This window comes from Lissotriton vulgaris, chromosome 11, assembly GCF_964263255.1.
Source record: "Lissotriton vulgaris chromosome 11, aLisVul1.2, whole genome shotgun sequence".
Lineage (NCBI taxonomy): Eukaryota > Metazoa > Chordata > Amphibia > Caudata > Salamandridae > Lissotriton > Lissotriton vulgaris.
The window spans coordinates 358371467-358390321 of NC_141699.1; the positions used below are offsets into that span (position 1 = coordinate 358371467).

The 18855-nt window shown below is 47.0% G+C and overlaps 1 protein-coding gene across 1 annotated transcript in view; it reads right to left on the minus strand.

Moving 5' to 3' along the window:
* Positions 1-3646: 3646 nt before the first annotated feature.
* The window catches only part of STARD7 (StAR related lipid transfer domain containing 7), a 158624-nt gene continuing 143415 nt past the window's right edge, over positions 3647-18855 (minus strand). Inside the window, exons 6-9 of the mRNA XM_086943331.1 lie at positions 11091-11173; positions 9709-9808; positions 7494-7578; positions 3647-7119 (exon numbers count right to left, since the gene is read on the minus strand). Of these exons, the coding sequence (XP_086799457.1) occupies positions 6941-7119; positions 7494-7578; positions 9709-9808; positions 11091-11173 (447 nt within the window). The 3' untranslated portion in view covers positions 3647-6940. The remainder of the gene's footprint in view (positions 7120-7493; positions 7579-9708; positions 9809-11090; positions 11174-18855) is intronic.

The window sequence follows — 18855 nt, forward strand, 5'->3', positions numbered from 1 at the left end:
CCCACTCCTCACTTAAGGAAATATAGAAATTCAAAAATCAACAATCAAGACAAACAAATTACATCGTGTGACTATGGAATATCTATCTGCAAACCTTAACTAAAATAGGGTCTAGAATATCTTCGTCACCTAACCAAAGAAAAGAAAGTCATTATACAGATAATCCAGATTGAGAACATCAAATAGCATTAATATACTCCGTGTTTTTTAAATACTATCGTGGCTGCTCCAGAAGAAGGCGCTGGTTCGCCGAAACGCGCGTAGAGATTATTTTAGCCACACCTTTCTCTCTTAAAAACTGTGTTCATTTTATATAACCTTCATTTGTTGGATTATTTGTCCTTCTCTCTTAAAGTGTTGCTGTGTATTGTTGATTTATTATGTCGCATACAATTTGTGAATATGTATTATTATTTTAATGTGTTTTTTAAAAGAATTTATGAATAAAATTGAACTACCCCTTTTTTACAAACAACCTATGTTTTAGCTCAGTTCATTTCGACCACTTATTACGTTCTGTTGCCTAGATTGATACATATCAAATTATTTGCTTTTCCCTGGTCTAGGAACTTCATTTCCATGTACTCAGGGGGTCCTTGATAAATATTTACACAATTGTTCAAGGTCTCTGTCAGTCCTGAATTTACGCTCTCCGGGATGGTCGTCTATCGTCCGCCCGGCAGCGATGTGGTGTTTAGAAATGCTTTCCCCGACATTATTGGCCCTTTGGTCGCAGATTGTGCCAACTTTTCCATCATAGGCGATTTGAATCTGCACTTCGACACCCTCTCAGGCCTGACAGTGCGTTCCATCTCCTCTGACCTAGAGGCCTTTCAACTTCCCCAGTTGGTCTCCCAGCCTACCCATTCGGGGGGACATATTTTAGATCCCTTGTTTACCAATCTGCCGGGGACTAAAATTACCTCCATCTTGCCGGTGGAATGGACAAACCACTTCTTGGTGTCCATCCTTTGCCCTGTCTCAGCCACCCCTTCCATCTCCTCGGCTTGACGGGCTCAGAAGAGGGCCTGGAAGAAACTTAGGTTAGAAGACTTCCATCGTCTTCTACTAGAGGAGCCGCTGGGTCCTTTGACGGATGTAGAAAAGGGGTATGACCTCTTCTGTTCCTGGATCACTAGGGCCTTGGACTCTCTGATACCCATTGTATCGACTAAAATCAACTCTAGAGAGTCGAGTCCCTGGTACGACGGCGCCCTCCGGTCTCTGAAGGGTGCCTGTAGACGGGCTGAGAGGGCCTGGAGGAAGACCTATGGGGCTGATTTAAAAGCTGCATATGCCAGGTCCGTCAAGCTCTACCATCGGGCTATTTGTCAAGCTCGAGCGGCTTTTTATGCCGCAGAATTCCGAAACAGTACTAATCCGTTGAAAGCCATTTTCAAGGCCGTAAAAGATCTCATGGCAAAGCGGCCTACCTCTACGACCGTAAGCTCTCTTTCCCACTGTGAATCCCTTGCTTCGTATTTCCTGGTGAAAGCCCAAGCTATCTATCTGACATTCCCTAGCATGGGGTCCGGTCGGGAAAGCACCAGTGGGACCCACCATCAGACTACTCTGCTTGTCTCCCCCCCCCCCCTCACCTTGGACGGGTTTGACAAACTTGCGTTGCAAGTCAAATCTGGATCTCCATCCGATCCAGTAAGGCCTGCTCTCTTTCGAGATCAGGCTTTTATGGGACGTGCAGCTGTATGTTCCCTTGTCAACCTTTCCTTGGAAACGGGAGTAGTTCCAGCTAAATGGAAGCAAGCTGTGGTGTCCCCAATTATCAAAAAGCCCTCCCTGGACCCGTCCAAGCCCGAAAGTTATCGCCCCATTTCGTTGCTACCCTGGCCAGCCAAGATTACAGAGGCCCATGTCAATCTGGCCCTGTCTGAACCTCTTGTACGGACCAATGCCCTCGACCCCACACAAAACGGATTTCGTGCCGGTCACAGCACAGAGACCGCGTTACTTGTGATGGTGGAACATCTCCGTGCAAGGTTGGATGCTGGTCAAACGGCGGCGCTCATATTATTAGACCTTAGCGCCGCCTTTGACACGGTAGACCACAGCATCCTCCTGCATCGGCTTGAGGAGACTGGCATTGGCGGCCAGGTGTTGCAATGGTTCCGCTCCTTTCTAGATGACCGCTCCTTCTGTGTTGCGATCCCTCCCTTCAAGTCCGATTTCCAACCGCTGGCCATGGGGGTTCCGCAAGGGTCCTCGCTGAGTCCCACGTTGTTCAACCTTTACGTGAGACCGCTGGCTGATGTCGCTAGGCAGTGGGGCCTAACTCTGGTCTCATATGCCGACGACACACAGCTGGCGGTTACGCTCAGCGGGGATGCGGAGATCGAGGCCCCCAGGTTTCAGTCTGGACTGAAGGCGGTGGCTAGCTGGTTGACAGGCAACTGTCTCCAGCTAAATGCCACAAAAACGGAGGTGATGGTTGTCGGTAAGGGAGTGGAGTTGTGGGGTGACCAATGGTGGCCCTCAGAGCTGGGACCCACTCCGACCCCGGTATCGGAGGTAAAAAACCTGGGGGTTTGGCTGGATGCGGGCCTCTCCTTTGTAGGGCACACCAAAAAAACTGCGGACTGTTGTTTCGGACTGCTAAGGGGCTTGAGACCTGTTCTCAAGTTCTTTGACGCCCCGACCAGGCAGCTGGTGATCCAGGCAACTATCATCTCCCGCCTGGATTATGCCAGCTCTCTTCTGGCTGGGGCCAACCAGGCCGAGTTAACCCGTCTGCAGCGGGTTCAGAATGCTGCAGCGAGGGCGATTGTCGGACTGCCCAGATTCAGCTCGGTGGCAGGTGTCCTTCGTTCCCTACATTGGCTCCCTGTAAGGAAGCGCATCCTCTTTAAGGTTCTGTGCCTTGCCTTTAAGATTCTGAGAGGTATAGGCCCGGAAATCTTATCTAGCTGTCTCTCCTTTTACGTTCCCACCCGTACCCTCCGTTCCCAGGGCTTGGCCCTCGCTGTGGTCCCCAGATTCAGGCTCAGTCGCATGGGAGGCCGCTCGTTCAGTGTAAAGGCCGCGTCAGCATGGAACTCCCTTCCTGTTGAAATCAGTCTGATGGAGGATCTCTTGACTTTCCGGAGGGCTATAAAAACATTCCTGTTTTAGCTGTTTTTATGTTTTTCACTCTCCCGTTGTGTTATGTTCTACCTTGTCTCTGCGCCGGGACGCTCCTTGGCTGGAGTATCTGTGCGCATAATAAATTAATATAACATAACATAACATAACATAATGGCATTGGTAGTGTGACATCATCTAACCAAGCTATCATATTGCTTAGAATATACTTTAGTTTCTGAACTTCACTGACTGGCCCAATGTCTACATTTATATTTTCCACAGAGTTGGCAAATAACCCAAGTTCCTTCAACTGACTTTACTTTCTATATCACAGCAGAAAAAACTGTGTGCGGCTAGATGTTACCAAGATACCAAACTCATTCAGAGCCGAAAGGAATTGCAAGATTCCCATACGCTGCAAAGATCCTAAAGTTTATAGCTCTACGATTGTGCAATATTCCCCAGTGAGGACCTAGCAGTCAGAGAAATAGCCATTCTGACGACATTCATGGAGTCGCTGCAAGGAACAACCCACAAGAAGCTTTCTGACAGAATGTTCAAAACGTTGTACCAATTTATAGATTTATTCACACTGTTAAAAGCATCACATATGTCTGTGAAACATTCAATGTCAAAACCAACTAGAAAAAAAGTTCAGTAGTCTTAATCAACACCACGCACAAAAAAAGGTGAGAGGAACAGACCATGATAGACTGAAGGAGGAGAGCGCAGGGTGTTAAAAAAGGACTTAATTTTATTACAGTTCTTTGGTTTTAGGCCTTCTGCTTTCACCTTGTAATACCCAGTACAAAGGTCAGAGCTGTTTATACCAATGTACCAAAGGCAGGCTGGTGCTCTGTAGAATTTCAGCAAAGAACGCCGAAAAGTTTGCAGTCGGCCAAATAGACAAGCTAACCAATCAGGGCTCGGCCAAAGGCACAAAGCAGAATGAGCTAGGGACAAACCGAGACAGAGCAAGCATTCAACCGAAGCTAAGCCTGTATAGCAATTATCCGTAGAGCATGGCACGTTTTACCAGCAACTAGGATGCTACCCTACCCAGGTAGAAAAACAGATGCATTAGAGCTGGAGTAGGAAGGTAGAAAGCCAGATGAATAAACACACTAATTCGAACAGGAGATCAAACAGCTGAACATTCCAAGCATTGATGGGATTAGCGATGGAAAGCATGTTGTGCAACAGGGCCGCTTGGTTAATGTGCGTTCTGTGGAGGACAGGCATGTTAAAAGTGAATTTAGGGTATATATAATCACAGCCAGTTTCCACCCCAGTTGCCCAAATACACTAGACAATCCACAGAGTTGGAGATGTATCCCTAATAACGTATTCTATTCCTTATCTCAGGTCACCAAATGAAGAACAACTAGTTTGGCTTCAGAAAGGAAAATAAGGAAGAGAAGCAGAAATAGCTTAAGTAGCCTTTCTTCTCACTCTTCAGAAAGCCCTACCACCTGTCCAAGCACAATTATAGCCTTCCCTCGACCACGGTCTGAGTGGGTGTATGTACATTTGTTATGTTAAATTGCAGATTCCAGTTTTAAGAAGAAACTTCCTCCCCAATAATGCAGGTAGCCCTTTTAATGACCACTGTTTAATACATGGAAAAAACTGTTGTTGGCTTCCTCTATCTCCTTGCAGCAAAAGAGACAGACACAAACATACCATGTTACCCAGGGGAACGGTCAGAATCACACACACACATTATCACAGGCATAGAATCATCGCTTAATACCTCAGATCTTGCCCTATAGCAAGTAAACAATTAACAAATGCACCCGTATCCTGCAGTATAACCCATACTGCTGAGCCGTACAAATAGTATGGCAGTTCAAGCTAGTTTTCTCCCACCAAACCACTTTGGGGCCAGACAATGGACATGGCTTGACTCTCTAAAGCATAGAACATGTAATTCACACAAACCTCCAAGGAAAGGATAAGACTTAACTTTGCCAGCCAATCCCAGGACAGATCCTGAGATGCTACTTTCCACCGCCAGGAGCAGGTAATAAAGTGTTATAAGGGAATCCCCACCACTGCCCACAAATCCGCGTAAAGGTGCCATCAAAAAGAGGCAAACTATTGGGTGCCAATTCCGCAACCCAGAGAAAATCTATTCAGTGCTCTCTCTTGCCACACAGAAAGGGAGAGACTTCATCTTTCACCAACAGAGGAGCGACAAGATGCCCGTACACACACTCAAGTTCATTTCACAAGGTCCTCCCACCTCTTTAGATGGGTCACAGACTGCAAATAAACCTGCTGTGATCTATATAAACTCTGGAAATTACTTATTACACCAGACTGGTCAAGATTCTCTTCTCTGGCACGAATATTCACAGGCCGGCCCCCAGAAACAAGACATAGGCTCCAATTCACAGTAAGGAAATGGGCCAGCTTATCACAGAGGCCTCAGGCAGAACACCTGTGAGATAAGGTGTTTGTCCCTGCTTGTCAAACCCAGTCTGGAGGACCTTACTACGTCTGTACAAAATACAGATGCAAAAGAGAAATGTTGGAACAATAACTGTAGCTAGCGCAAAGCTGATATTTGGATTGCCCTTACCTGCTTGTACCCCCTCCTCCAAAATACTAACACAAACATGGATGGAAAATTTCATGCATACCTGTACATGAAAAGCCCCACTTAAGCTCCCTTCTTTCCAAGGACTAAAAGGGTCACCTTTAATATATAGCATCGCTCAAAGGAGCAGGTCCCAAGCAAGCAAGGGGACACCTGTATGTGATATGCACATCAGCAGAAAGCAAAGGATCGGTTTACAGACCGAAAAAGACTACTTGGGACACTTGTACATACTGGTTCCATGGTAGCAGCTGCATACTCTTCACTGCTAAGACAAATAGGATACATAGATTAGGAGCATGAAGGAGCAGCACTCAGACTTTTTCTTTTAATAGTTCTGACACTGCCTTCGCTACTCCTGCTCTCAGGGGTGATGAAAAAAGTAGCAAATGCAGAAAGTAAACAGTGCATCAAAAGCAGTTTCATTTCTCTGGGTTTCACTCCCTCTCGCCCTCTCCCTAGCACCTAAACACAAAGAAGAGGCTGTTATAGGGCTACCTTTTGGTCAACAGGCCAACCCTGTTATTCAGTCAGCACAAAATGATATATGCAAGTTCACTTCCACTACCCTTGGCTTATTGTGAATCCGCACCAAAGCAATATGCGCTGCAGGAATTAAACATTTAAACTTCCAGCACATCTGTATACCAGGCACACGGGCTAGCTCTTTCCCACTTCCCAAACATCAACCATGCAAGAGGGGGCATTTTCCAAAATGTTCAGACCTCAGCAGTGGGGTGGAGGACACTTGCACACACCTCAGATCTGAAAGGCAGGGCATGTCACCTGGGCACCCATTGCAGATTACTTGCATTCACTTTCAAACTAAATGCCATGGAAAATGAGCATTCAATTCTCTTCAAACTTGAACAACGGGGAGGCGGGAACCTTGCATGCACTTCAGCTACTGTAGCAAGGAAGGTGACTTTAGGGGAATGTTTGCATTGCTTCCTCTTCAAACAGCGTTATATAAAAGACAGCTTATCAAAAGTTCTGGCGGCCCAAGCACAGGGCCTAGACGCTGAAATGTCAGTAGAACCTCGGATTGGCCAGAAGTACACAGGCTAAGGCTGATCTTGGCGAAAAACAAACTCCTAAAGTGTACTTCCTTAGTGACTCATCGCTGCCGAAGGCGTCCTTTAAATGTCACATTTTGTGGCAGTAATCCCGCAAGACGGTTGGACGGGGAGCGGTGCACGGAGCCACTCGAGTGTTGGAAAAGGGCCAAAGATGGCCACATCTCAACACAACTTTTCCTGCTTAGGCATAGCCCATCTGCCCCGTGCTGTGACTGTTGTCCTCTTGGCGCTCAGCACTCGTTTTGGCCTCGCAGCTGGAGTCCACTGGCCGGGGCACAGAGATGTAATCCTTCACTTTAATCTCCATGGTTCTGGCTCTCACAGCAGCCAGGTGAAGTTTTTCCAGGAAATCCGGCATCCCTAAATAGAGGATAGCTTGTGAACACCATTTGAAAACATGGGCGTACAAATTATTCAAAGCAAAAAAATCAGATGTCCAAATCCCACTAATTCCCAAAGACTCGGCTCACTCCCACCCTTAAAACCATACATCATGCAATCAAAAATCTACTACCCAATTGAGCTGGAACACCCCACTCTAAAATTTCCAAACGTTACTATCCTACCTTGTCCATTCCCACCGTAACTCAACTTCATTGTGATACCAAATTTCACAAACAAGCAGCCCCCGTTTGTGGCCAACTACCCAACCCCTATCCACCTTACTTCCTGCACAGGATACAAGGCAGCATTGTAGACTTTCTACTTTAGAAGTACACAAAACACATACTCACCACTCGACACCATCCAGCTTACACAATATTTTGGGAACACAGTCTGTGGATTGTCGCTGTAAGTTAACAAATAATCGAAGCCATTCTGTGAAGGAGAGACAGTGTTAAACATTCACTGGCAAACCAGATTTCCTCCCAGAACCCAAGTACATCATTATTCACTTAACAAGCATACTGCTCACTCATAAAAATCAAGTTAATTAACTCGAATAACGGATTTACAGCTTGAAACAACTTTATATTCACACGTTATGTATAATCCCTTACATTAGCAGCTAATCTCAAACAACATCTTCACTTAAACATGTGGGTGGTGCCCATAGGCATGACTAGAGTGACTTGTAACGATGATGACTTGAATCCCACTGCAGATACCATCTTCAAATTGCAATTTGTATTGACATCATGTAAAGGGTAAGTGTGGTATGAAAAATGTACTGTAATGAGAATCCAGTGCGCTATTCCTCTTTCTTACAGAAGAGACGGGTAACTTGTGAATCTAGTATTGCTTGAACCTGCCAATGTGTTGTTACATTACGCAGCGTCCTCTTGTGTTGAGAAAGTTTAGATTCACATGCTCTGCATAGATTGCAAAGTAATACTTTGTCTCTAAGGAGGTGACAGTGAAGTAGAAAAGGTAACAATTCTTAATACGTTCTGCTTTACCAGAGTAATGTCCCCTGAATGTGTGAAAAGAAGATTACAAAGTAGAATTGCAGTCGTAGTAACACATTACCAAAGAAAGTCAAAAAGCAGATTTTAATGTTTAGAATAAGCTGTTGTTTTCTCTTGAAGTGGCTTTTGAATTAACTATTAACTAAGCTGAATACAGTCCACTTTGCTATACATGGCTTGGTAATAGAATTGTCCTTGTGGTGTTAAAAAAAAAAAAATGATACGAATTAAAATATCTTTCTAAAGTCCTTTATCCCATTATTGGAATACATTCCTTCCAAGATCAAGTGTAGTAGAACACTTTTTGCTAAAGACTGGATCAATGTAAAAGGAAGTAAGTCAATGGCTTGAATGACATGAGAATATTTTGGTGGGTGCCTTCAAAACCAATATACATATTATTATGTATTTTCAGAAAATTCTGCTGCACAGTGACAGCTTAAAATTGAATAATTCGGTGGTGACTGCCTTAAGGAACTCTCCCCAACTCTAAAGTCCAGTTTCTAGTTGAAGCTGATAAATATTTGTGGTCCAACTGGTGCCCTGCTATACGGCCCCCACAACCAGAAACACTTGAACACAAATGGCAGTTTACAACATAGGGGTTTCACCCATCATAGTGGGTGCTGACTCACAACACTAAAGCTGCCCTCACAGAAATCTCAGAGCAGCTGGACCTGTAACATCAATACTGAATTATGTTCTGCTTGGACACCAGTTTATTGACCCTCAGTGGCTACTGAACTGCACCCCAAAGCTCCACCATTGACTCGGCTCTTGAGAGAAACTTCTTATATGGCTGGCAGACATTTAGGGACAGGAGATTTTTACTGTTTCTTAACAAGAAGCTCAGCAGCTCGGCCTTTAGCCCACTTCATTATCCAGAATTTAAAATGGAGCTAGTTTCCAATGAAACAGAGGACCAGATATACAGAAAAGCTGCTGCATTATGTTCCTTTAGCCCATTTAACTTATTCTCTGAGACATTGTGTAGAAACATTTCAAAGCTTGTGGATTCAAAAGTCACCCAGGTAGGCCAAGTGCAGCCTTTTGGGTTTATTGAAAATATAGCGCCCAAGGGGTTAAAGCTACCCTGTAAGCATCTCTTTGTAGCGCGTAGTACTGTAGATTCACATGCTTAGCATAACTTCTGCCATCTAGTTTTGGGCTCGGACGTTTAAGAGTTTTTTTCCTTTGAAGAAGACTTTTGAGTCACAAGGTAGCAATGCACATCGGCATCAATTCCATGTTGGACTGTTTATTTGTACAGCGGGCCAGAGTAGTATATGGAGTGGTGACAGTGTTTAATAATGCATGTTTGTGTTGCCTAAAACATGGGAGTAAATTGCGAGAAGGTGAAAACATCTGAGGGTACATCCTCGCGAGAGCATGTGAATCTACAGCACTAGATACTACGATCTGTAAATATTACCCTGTGTTGCTGTATGTAGAGACACATGCACTTGAACAGGTATGCAGATCAATCTAATACAGGTCAATTTTTTAAGGTTGCTGAAAAAATAAAGGTCTGTCAACTGACCTCATCAAAAGAGATGTGGGGCCGGATCACCATCTGCGACTGGTACGTTCGAACACGTACAAAGCTTGGACATTCTGGGACATCAGGGTGCTCCACAGCTCTGAAAGAAAAAGAAAAAAAAGATAAACACACAACAGTGCTCACAACAGTTTTGTTCCATAATCGATACTATCGGATAAGTAAAGGAACCCCCAAATTTAAGGCAAAAGTCTAACGGACAACAGTTGAAGTATCTAAAGGCAGCTCAGGGACCATTCTTCTTAAGTCGTTTTCACCTGGAGGCTCCTAGTCTAAATTTTACTGTGCAAATTAAAATGTCAAATGCTAGTTCCTGTGCAATAACAGAGCACAGTCTGTGACCTGAAAGATTAACTTTTAAGATAGTCCCTTCACAGGTACTGAATCTCTATTCAAGGTTATCTTCCAAACCATGTATGAGTACCTCCTGGCCTACGTAGAGGGAGGGTAGTAATGGCAAGTAGAAGAGTGGGGAAATGAAGGTTAGACAGTTTGTTTCTTCCAGTCACCTTGCTTTAACAACCCTCTGAAACGTCTATTACGGATGGAAGATGACAGTTCATTCATCATCAGAAACCATTTCTTATAAGTGCAATTACACACAATCTTGCTCTGAATATGGTCCTTGCCAAAGCAGTTAATGATTGGCTGAGTTATTAGAGCTGCCTCTGTCGAGGTTACGTTTTTGTCATATGCTAGATTTCTTTGGTTGCGATATTTGGCATGTATCAGGCTCATTATCCACATTTGAATCTGTATTTACTCAATTGCCTAAGGACTTTGAACCAAAGAGCAAAACGCAGCAGCAAGGAGTTACGTAAGAATATTATCCGGTAGGTGGTAACGTGATAGTAAGAAGACAGAGGCACAAGCGAGTGGAGATCTGGAAACAAGTAACAGTAGGTTCAGCAAGGTATTACAAGACATTCACAATGACATTAAGTTATTTTATGAAATTTGTAAAATCTGTTATACCTATTTTCATTTTTTCTTTCATTAGCTACCTCTTATTTTTCATTTGACTTCTTTTTGCAGGGATGTTCCGGTTAAAATCTGAAAAATGCTCTGAAAACAAAATTTCTGTCCTGCTATTTCACTTGTTGTCCCTTAGACCAGCTTAATTTCTAATTTTTACACCTAATTTACACTCACATCTTCTAAAAACAAATTGATTTAAGTTGCATGTATGCTGCACCCTGCAGCCAAGTCCAGTGGTGTGAATAGCCTGTGCTATTTCTGTGCATAAGTAATTGGCATCCAATGTCAATCATGCACTAATGAAATGTAGTCCACTAAACCTATTGGTACTTTAGTCTTGTCACAAGAGAATTCCTTGTACTCAATTTCTTATGCTGCATACTCACCGGGACACTAGTACCATTAAATTGTTTTCCTGGTCCACATGATAGCGCCGTACATAGACATAATCTCGAGAGTACATGGGATACTGGAATAAGAAACAAAACATTATTAAACCCAGAGAAACACTCACTGCACACACAATGGCAGACCTTAGTTAAGCAGTTAATGCACTGAAAGAAGACCAAACACCGCCCAAGCCCAGTCTTCAGATATCAACACAGTGAAGTGAATACAATCGGGATCTCTGAAAAAACACACCACCACAAAAAATTGTCAAGGAAAATCTAACAATAAAAGGCAAAAATCGGAAAAGTTTGTAGATCCAGACCACTTCAGAACCTTACACACGGAATGAAGAAAACAGTACACCAACAAGTTTCATCTAAAACAATTAAAGAATAGAACATGGTACCTCAAATGAAAAGTTCCATCCTCAGAAAGTGGAAAAGAGAGGGCTACAACGTGAAGAGATCCACCTGAAAGTGCTGTGCCCAGTCAGCAGAGATAGGGACAACACCTCTTCATTGCTTATTGTAGTCTCGCTTGATGGAGTAGCAGGCTAGTTGTCATAGACCAATTAGTTGCCATTTTGGAGCTGTAACCCATGGTTACAAGTTGCAGCTGACTAGACAGTAGAAACTTTATCCAAAGGAGTCTGATACAGTTGGGGGCATGGCCGAGTCGGACGCGTTTTAAGTATGCTCCGCGCCAGGTTTATAACTAATCTGTCCTAATCCTCACCAACCCACAAGTGAAGAGTCTCACGGAGCCACCCCTGGATGTGGGGATAGTTGAGTGGCAGATTGACAACCCGCATTGCAGCCCAGGGAGGCGGCAGTAAACCTTGGAATCTGTCGCCTAGAGGCGGTCTCCCAGATGCTAAGGCGGTGATACAGCAGGCCTGTGGCTGAGCCAAACCCAGCTGAAGGAACAGTAGACCAGGCTGCCCCCTCAGTGAATTGTGGGCAGTCAGCAAGGCCATCTGACTGGGGGGGCAAAGAGACCGGCATCCGCCAAACACAGGCCTGGGGGGGGAGGGGGGGGGGGGCAGCAGTGGTGCGGGAGAGTCCAGGAACGCCAGAGACATCGTATCAGAGGCGGGGGACCGAGACCATGGAGGTGGCATCATCCCTCAGGTGAGGGCTCGGCTGGTGTGCGCGGGGGAGGATTGTGTGGGTGCTGGGCTTCCTTACCCCATTTCCTCCTTTGGTGTCTGCCGGGTCCAGAGGCCTGGTGCTGCAGGGGCTGGCCCTCGCCTGAAACCTGCTGAACAGTCGACGGGCCTGATCCAACAGCAACATCGCACCAAGGCTTGGGCCCCACAGAGGCCAGCCTGGAGTAAATTAAACACTGACCCCTTCGCTGCCTCAGTGCAGCAGGAGGGGAGTCCGGGGGACCAGCCCAGACTCAACAGTGCTACGGAGGCAGGATTTGACCTAATAAGACTGGGGGAGAAAGACCGTTTCTACAGGACTGTGCACTGGATTGTGGTCGTTCCCCCTCTCCCCAACTATATTGATATATTATCGGAGAGTGCCATTCACTATACTTGTGACCACTGGAAACAGTTATCTACTGGCCTAAGGCAATATTATTGTACAAGTGCAGAGACTTGAGGAGAGAGGTGGTGCTCCCTCCTTTGTTGTGGGCCAGTGGCAAGTCAAGAATCGATTTGTGGTTAAGCCCTACCCCTGTGTGGAATTTGGAAAGGTATTTATAAAGCGCAGACGGTCGCTCCGGAGGGAGCATCATGGCGCTATGAGTCCTGTTTCCAATTCACAGAGTGAAGTGAGGGAGGCTAGATGGCAGCTTGGGTTGCTGCCTCTGCTGCGGGTGGGCAGGTCTGGATTGGGGCCCGCAAAGCTTGATGCAATGGTCCGTGATAAAGAGCTGAAGCCTCCCAGATAGGGGAAGATGGACCGGTACACTAAGATAGCAGCACCCAGAGGTGGAAGCCCCCCCCCCTGTGATGCCGTATAATGCAGCTCTCTGTGAGAAGGTGGCCTGATATGCAGTGCTCACTATTCTAGTGAACACTATGTATCAGTCCAGCAACCCTTATTGATGATTGGTTGTAAGTCAACCTTATAGACCAGCTATCCTAGTAGCGTGGATACGAGCAGTCTAAGGCTAAAGACTCGAGAGGGCGCGTTAAGCCAGCTGTTTACCACACATATACCCCTTGAATACCAAGTGAAAGGACACCACACAAGTGTTATGAAAATAAACAGTTATTTATTTAAAGATCACAACAGCCCTGTACTCTTTATGAGGACAGGGTACTAAGCACAAACCAAAACTCTTACAAAAATACTTAAGTTAGCACAGTATATACAAATGCCCGAGGGGCACGGAAAACCATATACTCTGAAAGTGGAATGCGAAATTCCTAGCAGGTAAGTACAGTACTAATAGCTTTTGGAATCGCTAGGACTTGACTAGGGAATCGTTAGATTATGTCTAGGAGGCCTAGGGGACTCGGGTGCAGTGTGTGCACTCTCACGCGAGATGCGGGACAAAAGTCTATGGTAGCTAGGAATTAGAAAGTTAGTGTTCTCGGGCGAACCCGACCTGGTAGGGAGAAAACGAAAGTAGATTCTGACCCTTGGATAGTGAGGCTATGCTGGGGCACCGAAATGCCGAAGTTACCTAGCCCAGGGGCTGCAGCTGCATAGGTCTGAAAAGACGTCGGGAATCCTCGTAGACGGACCAGGAGCCGGAAGAAAAGATGCTGGCCGGTGACCAGTGAGGAAAGTTCAGTTGGATCCAAGCCTGGATCTCGAAGATGGATGACACCTGAAAGCAGAGGGGACCAAGTTCGAGACTACTAGCCAGTAGTCAGTGGGCACCAGGAGGGCACCGGATGGTAGCCACCTCGACAAGGTGAGTGGGTGACGCTTGACTCGAAGATCTCACGGACCAGGAGGCGTTGTCGGCGACCAGGATGGAGGATCGAGCTGTCCCACGAAGATAGAAGCTGTCGGCGTCGCTGGACCCAGGATTGGGCAACAAAGCCTTGGCAAATTCAAGCCCACGCGGTGGACCTAAAATGGCGTCTGGAGTGGACCAGGAGGGTCCGGGGTGCCTCTCTTGAAGAAGGAAGCAAGGGCCAGCCTGGAGCAACCAGACCAGCAGAAAAGTCGTCGTCGGGCGTCGTTCAGAAGGCCACAAGCCAGCCGGCTAGTAGCCAAACAACGCGGTGCACAGCAAACAGCAGAAGGGCCCCACGCCGATCGTGGAGATGCAGGGAGGCTGACCTTGGGTGCTGGAGCTGCGCAGGGTCGGGGCTTCTCGGACCCCAAAGCACTCACCAGTGGAGGACACGGTGGGCTTGCAGTAAAGATGTCGTGCAGTCTTGGCGATCGTCGGTCCCTCGAGGTCTCGTCGCACTCACGGTTCTCAGCTTGGCTGTAGAGGTGAGTAGAGGTCAGAGGTGCCAGGGAAGCCGGGTCTCGTCGAGCTGGGTCGTCGGATTCGTGATGAAGGACTTGCAGCAGACCGCAGTGTTCTTTAGGATGGTGCCTGCGGATGCAGGGTGACTACTCCTTAGCCACAAGGGAGAATCTTGAAGAAGAAATCGTGAAGTCCTTTCGAAGAAAGTGGTATCTTGATTCCAAAGATGATCTAATTTTAACAGGGGGCCCGCTCCCATCTTTATACTAAAAAAGGGGGCTGACCCGGTGACTAGGTCCTGCCTATGGGTGGGACTAGGTGGGGGGTGGTTACACCCCTCAGCCATGCCGGACTTCCCCAGGCCAGGGGCTGGTGTGCCCCTGGAACTGGTTCAGACCGGCCTATGCGTAGTGAGCACCGGGGTGCCACTCAGCAGTCACCTTCCTGTAAAGCCCTGCCTACCCAGGATACACAAAACCATGTCTGGGACGGTGCTAGCACCGCCCCTGACAGGAAACCCTTTGTCCAGGCTCCCCTCGCTGGAAGGACTCCCAGCTGTAGGGGGTCAGACTCGTGTCTGTGGTGGCAGCATCCATTTTGTGGAGCTGAGGCTTCAGTTAACTTTAACCGGGGTTCACAGTTACATACATGTCGTGTCCCTCTAGAAGGGTGGAATGCTAACCCCGTCGCCAGAATTGGCGAGGGGTTAGTATTCCAATTCGTATGACACCTTACTCGACATGTGTTGATAAAGCAATACCAAAGATAGCATTTAACCGCGAGGATTATAATGCACTTAAGAGTATATGGTATGCGATATCATGGAACAGCTATTAGGACTTGATTCCGCAAGCTGCAGACAGGCTCAGCTCATGCCAGAGCACCATCTCACACGATTCCAAGCACTCTGCCTTCAGGATTGTCAAGGCCTGCCATAGGAGTGACTGATAGGAATCTGTGTGTCCATTTTAGGGTTAGGTATAGGTATACTACACCTACAGCAAAGGGTGATTACACGACTTTGCCCCAGCTGTCATGCAGCCAGTTGTGTCAAATTTAGGAGGCCAGCCAGGGGTGGCACAATACGTGCTGCAGCCCCTGGCAGCCCTGGGTACACCTATGCCCTGAGTTACAGGGTCTGATAAGGTGGCCCAGTACCAATTGGTAGATGCACCTAGGGTACATGAGGTAATTTAGAAAGAGAACAGCCAGGCTGTGGGTCTGATTGGCAGGCCCACAGCCAGAGAAAGTCGTAAACCAGTGAAACAAAAGCAAAAAAATCTGGGTGATCATAGGATTGCAGACCCTACTCTCCTACATGACCCCCCCCCAAACTTTGGGACAATAAGCTAACCTTGACCAGGTGAGTCTTCTTGTTCTAAGTGGAAATATCTGGAGAGCCCATCGGCATTGCCATGATCAGTACCAGGTCTATGTTCCACTGTAAAGTCCATCCCCTGTAGGGAAATGGACCACCTAAGCAGTTTGGGGTTTTCACCCTTCATCTGATTTAGCCACAAGAGGGGCTTATGGTCGGTCTGAATCTTGAAGTGAGTGCCAAACAAGTATGGCCTCAGCTTCTTCAGGGCCCAAACCACAGCAAAGGCCTCCCTCTCAATAGCTGACCAATTCTTCTCCCTGGGGGTCAGCCTTCTGCTTATAAAAGCAATGGGCTGATCCTGACCATCAAAATTCAGTTGAGCAAGAACAGCTCCCACACCCAACTCAGAAGCATCTGTTTGGACAATGAATGGTTTGGAGTAGTCTGGACTCTTAAGGATAGGTGCTGTGCACATGGCCTGCTTTAGGTCATCGAATGCTTTTTGACAGCCTGCTGTCCACTGAACCTTTTTTGGCATTTTCTTACTTGTCAGTTCATTTAATGGTGTCACAATGGAACCATAGTTCCTGACAAACTTTCTGTAGTATCCAGTCAGGCCCAAGAAAGCTCGAACCTGAGTCTGGGTGGTTGGAGGAGCCCAGTCCCTGATTGACTGTATTTTGCTCTCCAGTGGCTGAACCTGGCCTCCACCTACAAGGTGGCCCAGGTATACAACCTGTGTCTGCCCTATCTGGCACTTGGTGGCCTTGATAGTGAGGCCTGCTGCTTGCAGAGCCTCTAACACTTTCCTCAGGTGGACCAGGTGATCCTCCCAGGTGGAGCTAAAGACAGCAATATCATCTAGATATGCTGCACAGAAGTCATCCAGCCCAGTAAGGACTTGATTCACCAACCTTTGGAAGGTGGCAGGTGCATTTTTCAGGCCAAAGGGCATTACCACAAATTGATAATGCCCACCAGGGGTTGAAAATGCTGTTTTGGGTTTGGCATCCTCAGCTAACCTGATTTGCCAATACCCAGCTGTTAAGTCAAATGTACTTAAGTAGTTGGCAGAAGCCAATCTATCTATAAGTTCATCTGCTCTTGGTATTGGATGGGCATCAGTCTTAGTGACTGCATTGAGACCCCTGTAGTCTACGCAAAACCTCATCTCTCTCTTACCATCTTGGGTGTGAGGCTTTGGCACTAGAACTACTGGACTAGCCCAAGGGCTATCTGAGGGTTCAATGACTCCCAACTCCAACATTTTCTGCACTTCAGTTTTTATGCAGTCTCTAACATGATCAGGCTGCCTGTAGATTTTACTCTTGACTGGCAGGCTGTCACCAGTGTCAACCTCATGGGTGCACCAATTGGTCTGACTGGGTGTCAGAGAGAACATATGTCTGAAAGACTGAAGAACCTGTTTACAGTCTTTCTGCTGATGTTCAGAGAGGCTGCCACAAAAGACAACACCATCTACTGACCCATCATCAGGATTCTGAGTGAGCAGGTCTGGGAGAGGGTCACTCTCTTCCTCCTGTCCCTCATCTATGGCCATGAGCAAGCTCATGTCCTTCCTGTCGACATATGCTTTGAGCCTGTTGACATGGAGTACCCTGTGGGGACTCCTGGGAGTTCCAAGGTCTACCAGGTAGGTGACCTCTCCCTTTTGCTCAAGAATTGTGTGGGGCCCAGACCATTTGTCTTTGAGTGCTGCTGGGGCCACTGGCTCCAACACCCACACCTTCTGTCCAGGCTGATAAACAGTCAGGACAGCCTTTTGGTCATGCCAAGCTTTTTGAAGTTCTTGACTGGCCTTAAGGTTTTCTGATGCCTTCTCCATATACTCAGCCATCCTGGAGCGGAGACCAAGTACATAGTCCATTATGTTGGTTGCAGGTTTTTTGAGAGGTCTCTCCCATCCTTCCTTCACCAAACACAAGGGGCCTCTCACAGGGTGCCCATACAAAAGTTCAAAAGGGCTGTAGCCAACCCCCTTTTGTGGGACCTCTCTGTAAGCAAACAGAAGGCAGGGCATCAGGACATCCCATCTACGCCTGAGTGTTTCAGGTAGTCCATGAATCATCCCTTTTAGGGTCCTGTTGAACCTTTCAACAAGCCCATTGCATTGTGGGTGATAGGGTGTAGTGAATTTGTAATTGACACCACACTCCTTCCACATAGCAGTTAAGTAGCTTGACATGAAGTTTGCACCTCTGTCAGAGACAACCTCCTTAGGGAAGCCCACTCTGGAGAACACTCCAACTAGGGCCCTTGCCACCACAGGTGCTGTGGTGGTCCTAAGTGGAATAGCTTCAGGATACCTGGTGGCATGATCCACTACCACCAGTATAAACTTGTGCCCTGATGCTGTCTGGGGTTCCATTGGACCAACAATGTCAATCCCCACTCTTTCAAAGGGCACCCCCACCACAGGCATTGGTATAAGGGGGGCCTTTGTTGTGCCACCTGACTTACCACTGGCTTGGCAAGTGACACAGGAGCGACAAAACTCCTTGGTATCCTCATTCATGTGAGGCCAGTGAAAGTGTGAGACAAGCCTGTCCCAAGTCTTTGTCTGGCCTAAGTGTCCTGCTAAGGGAATCTCATGGGCCAAGGTAAGTAGGAAACCTCTCTGAGACAAGGGTACAACCAGCCTCCTGGTCATGCCAGGCTTGGGGTCTCTTGACTCAGTGTACAGGAGTCCATCTTCCCAGTATACCTTGTGGGTACCTGTGGCGTTCCCAGCAGCCTCAGCAGCAGCCTGCTGTCTGAGGGGTTCAAGAGAAGGGCAGCCTAACTGGTCCTTCCCCAGGTCTTCCCTTGAGGGTCCCCCTGAACCCAAGAATTCAACTTGATCAAGTTCAAACTCTCTAGGCTCAGTTTCCCTCAATTCCTGCAGGTCAGCCTCCTCTGAGACTTGATCCACAACCTGGGGCAAGGGGGAAGGCACAGCCTTAACCCTACTGCTCTTTTTCTTGGAAGGTGTCTGGTCCATTGTTCCAGGATCCAGCACCTGTTCAGTGGGGCATCTTCTGGCCTGTGACCTA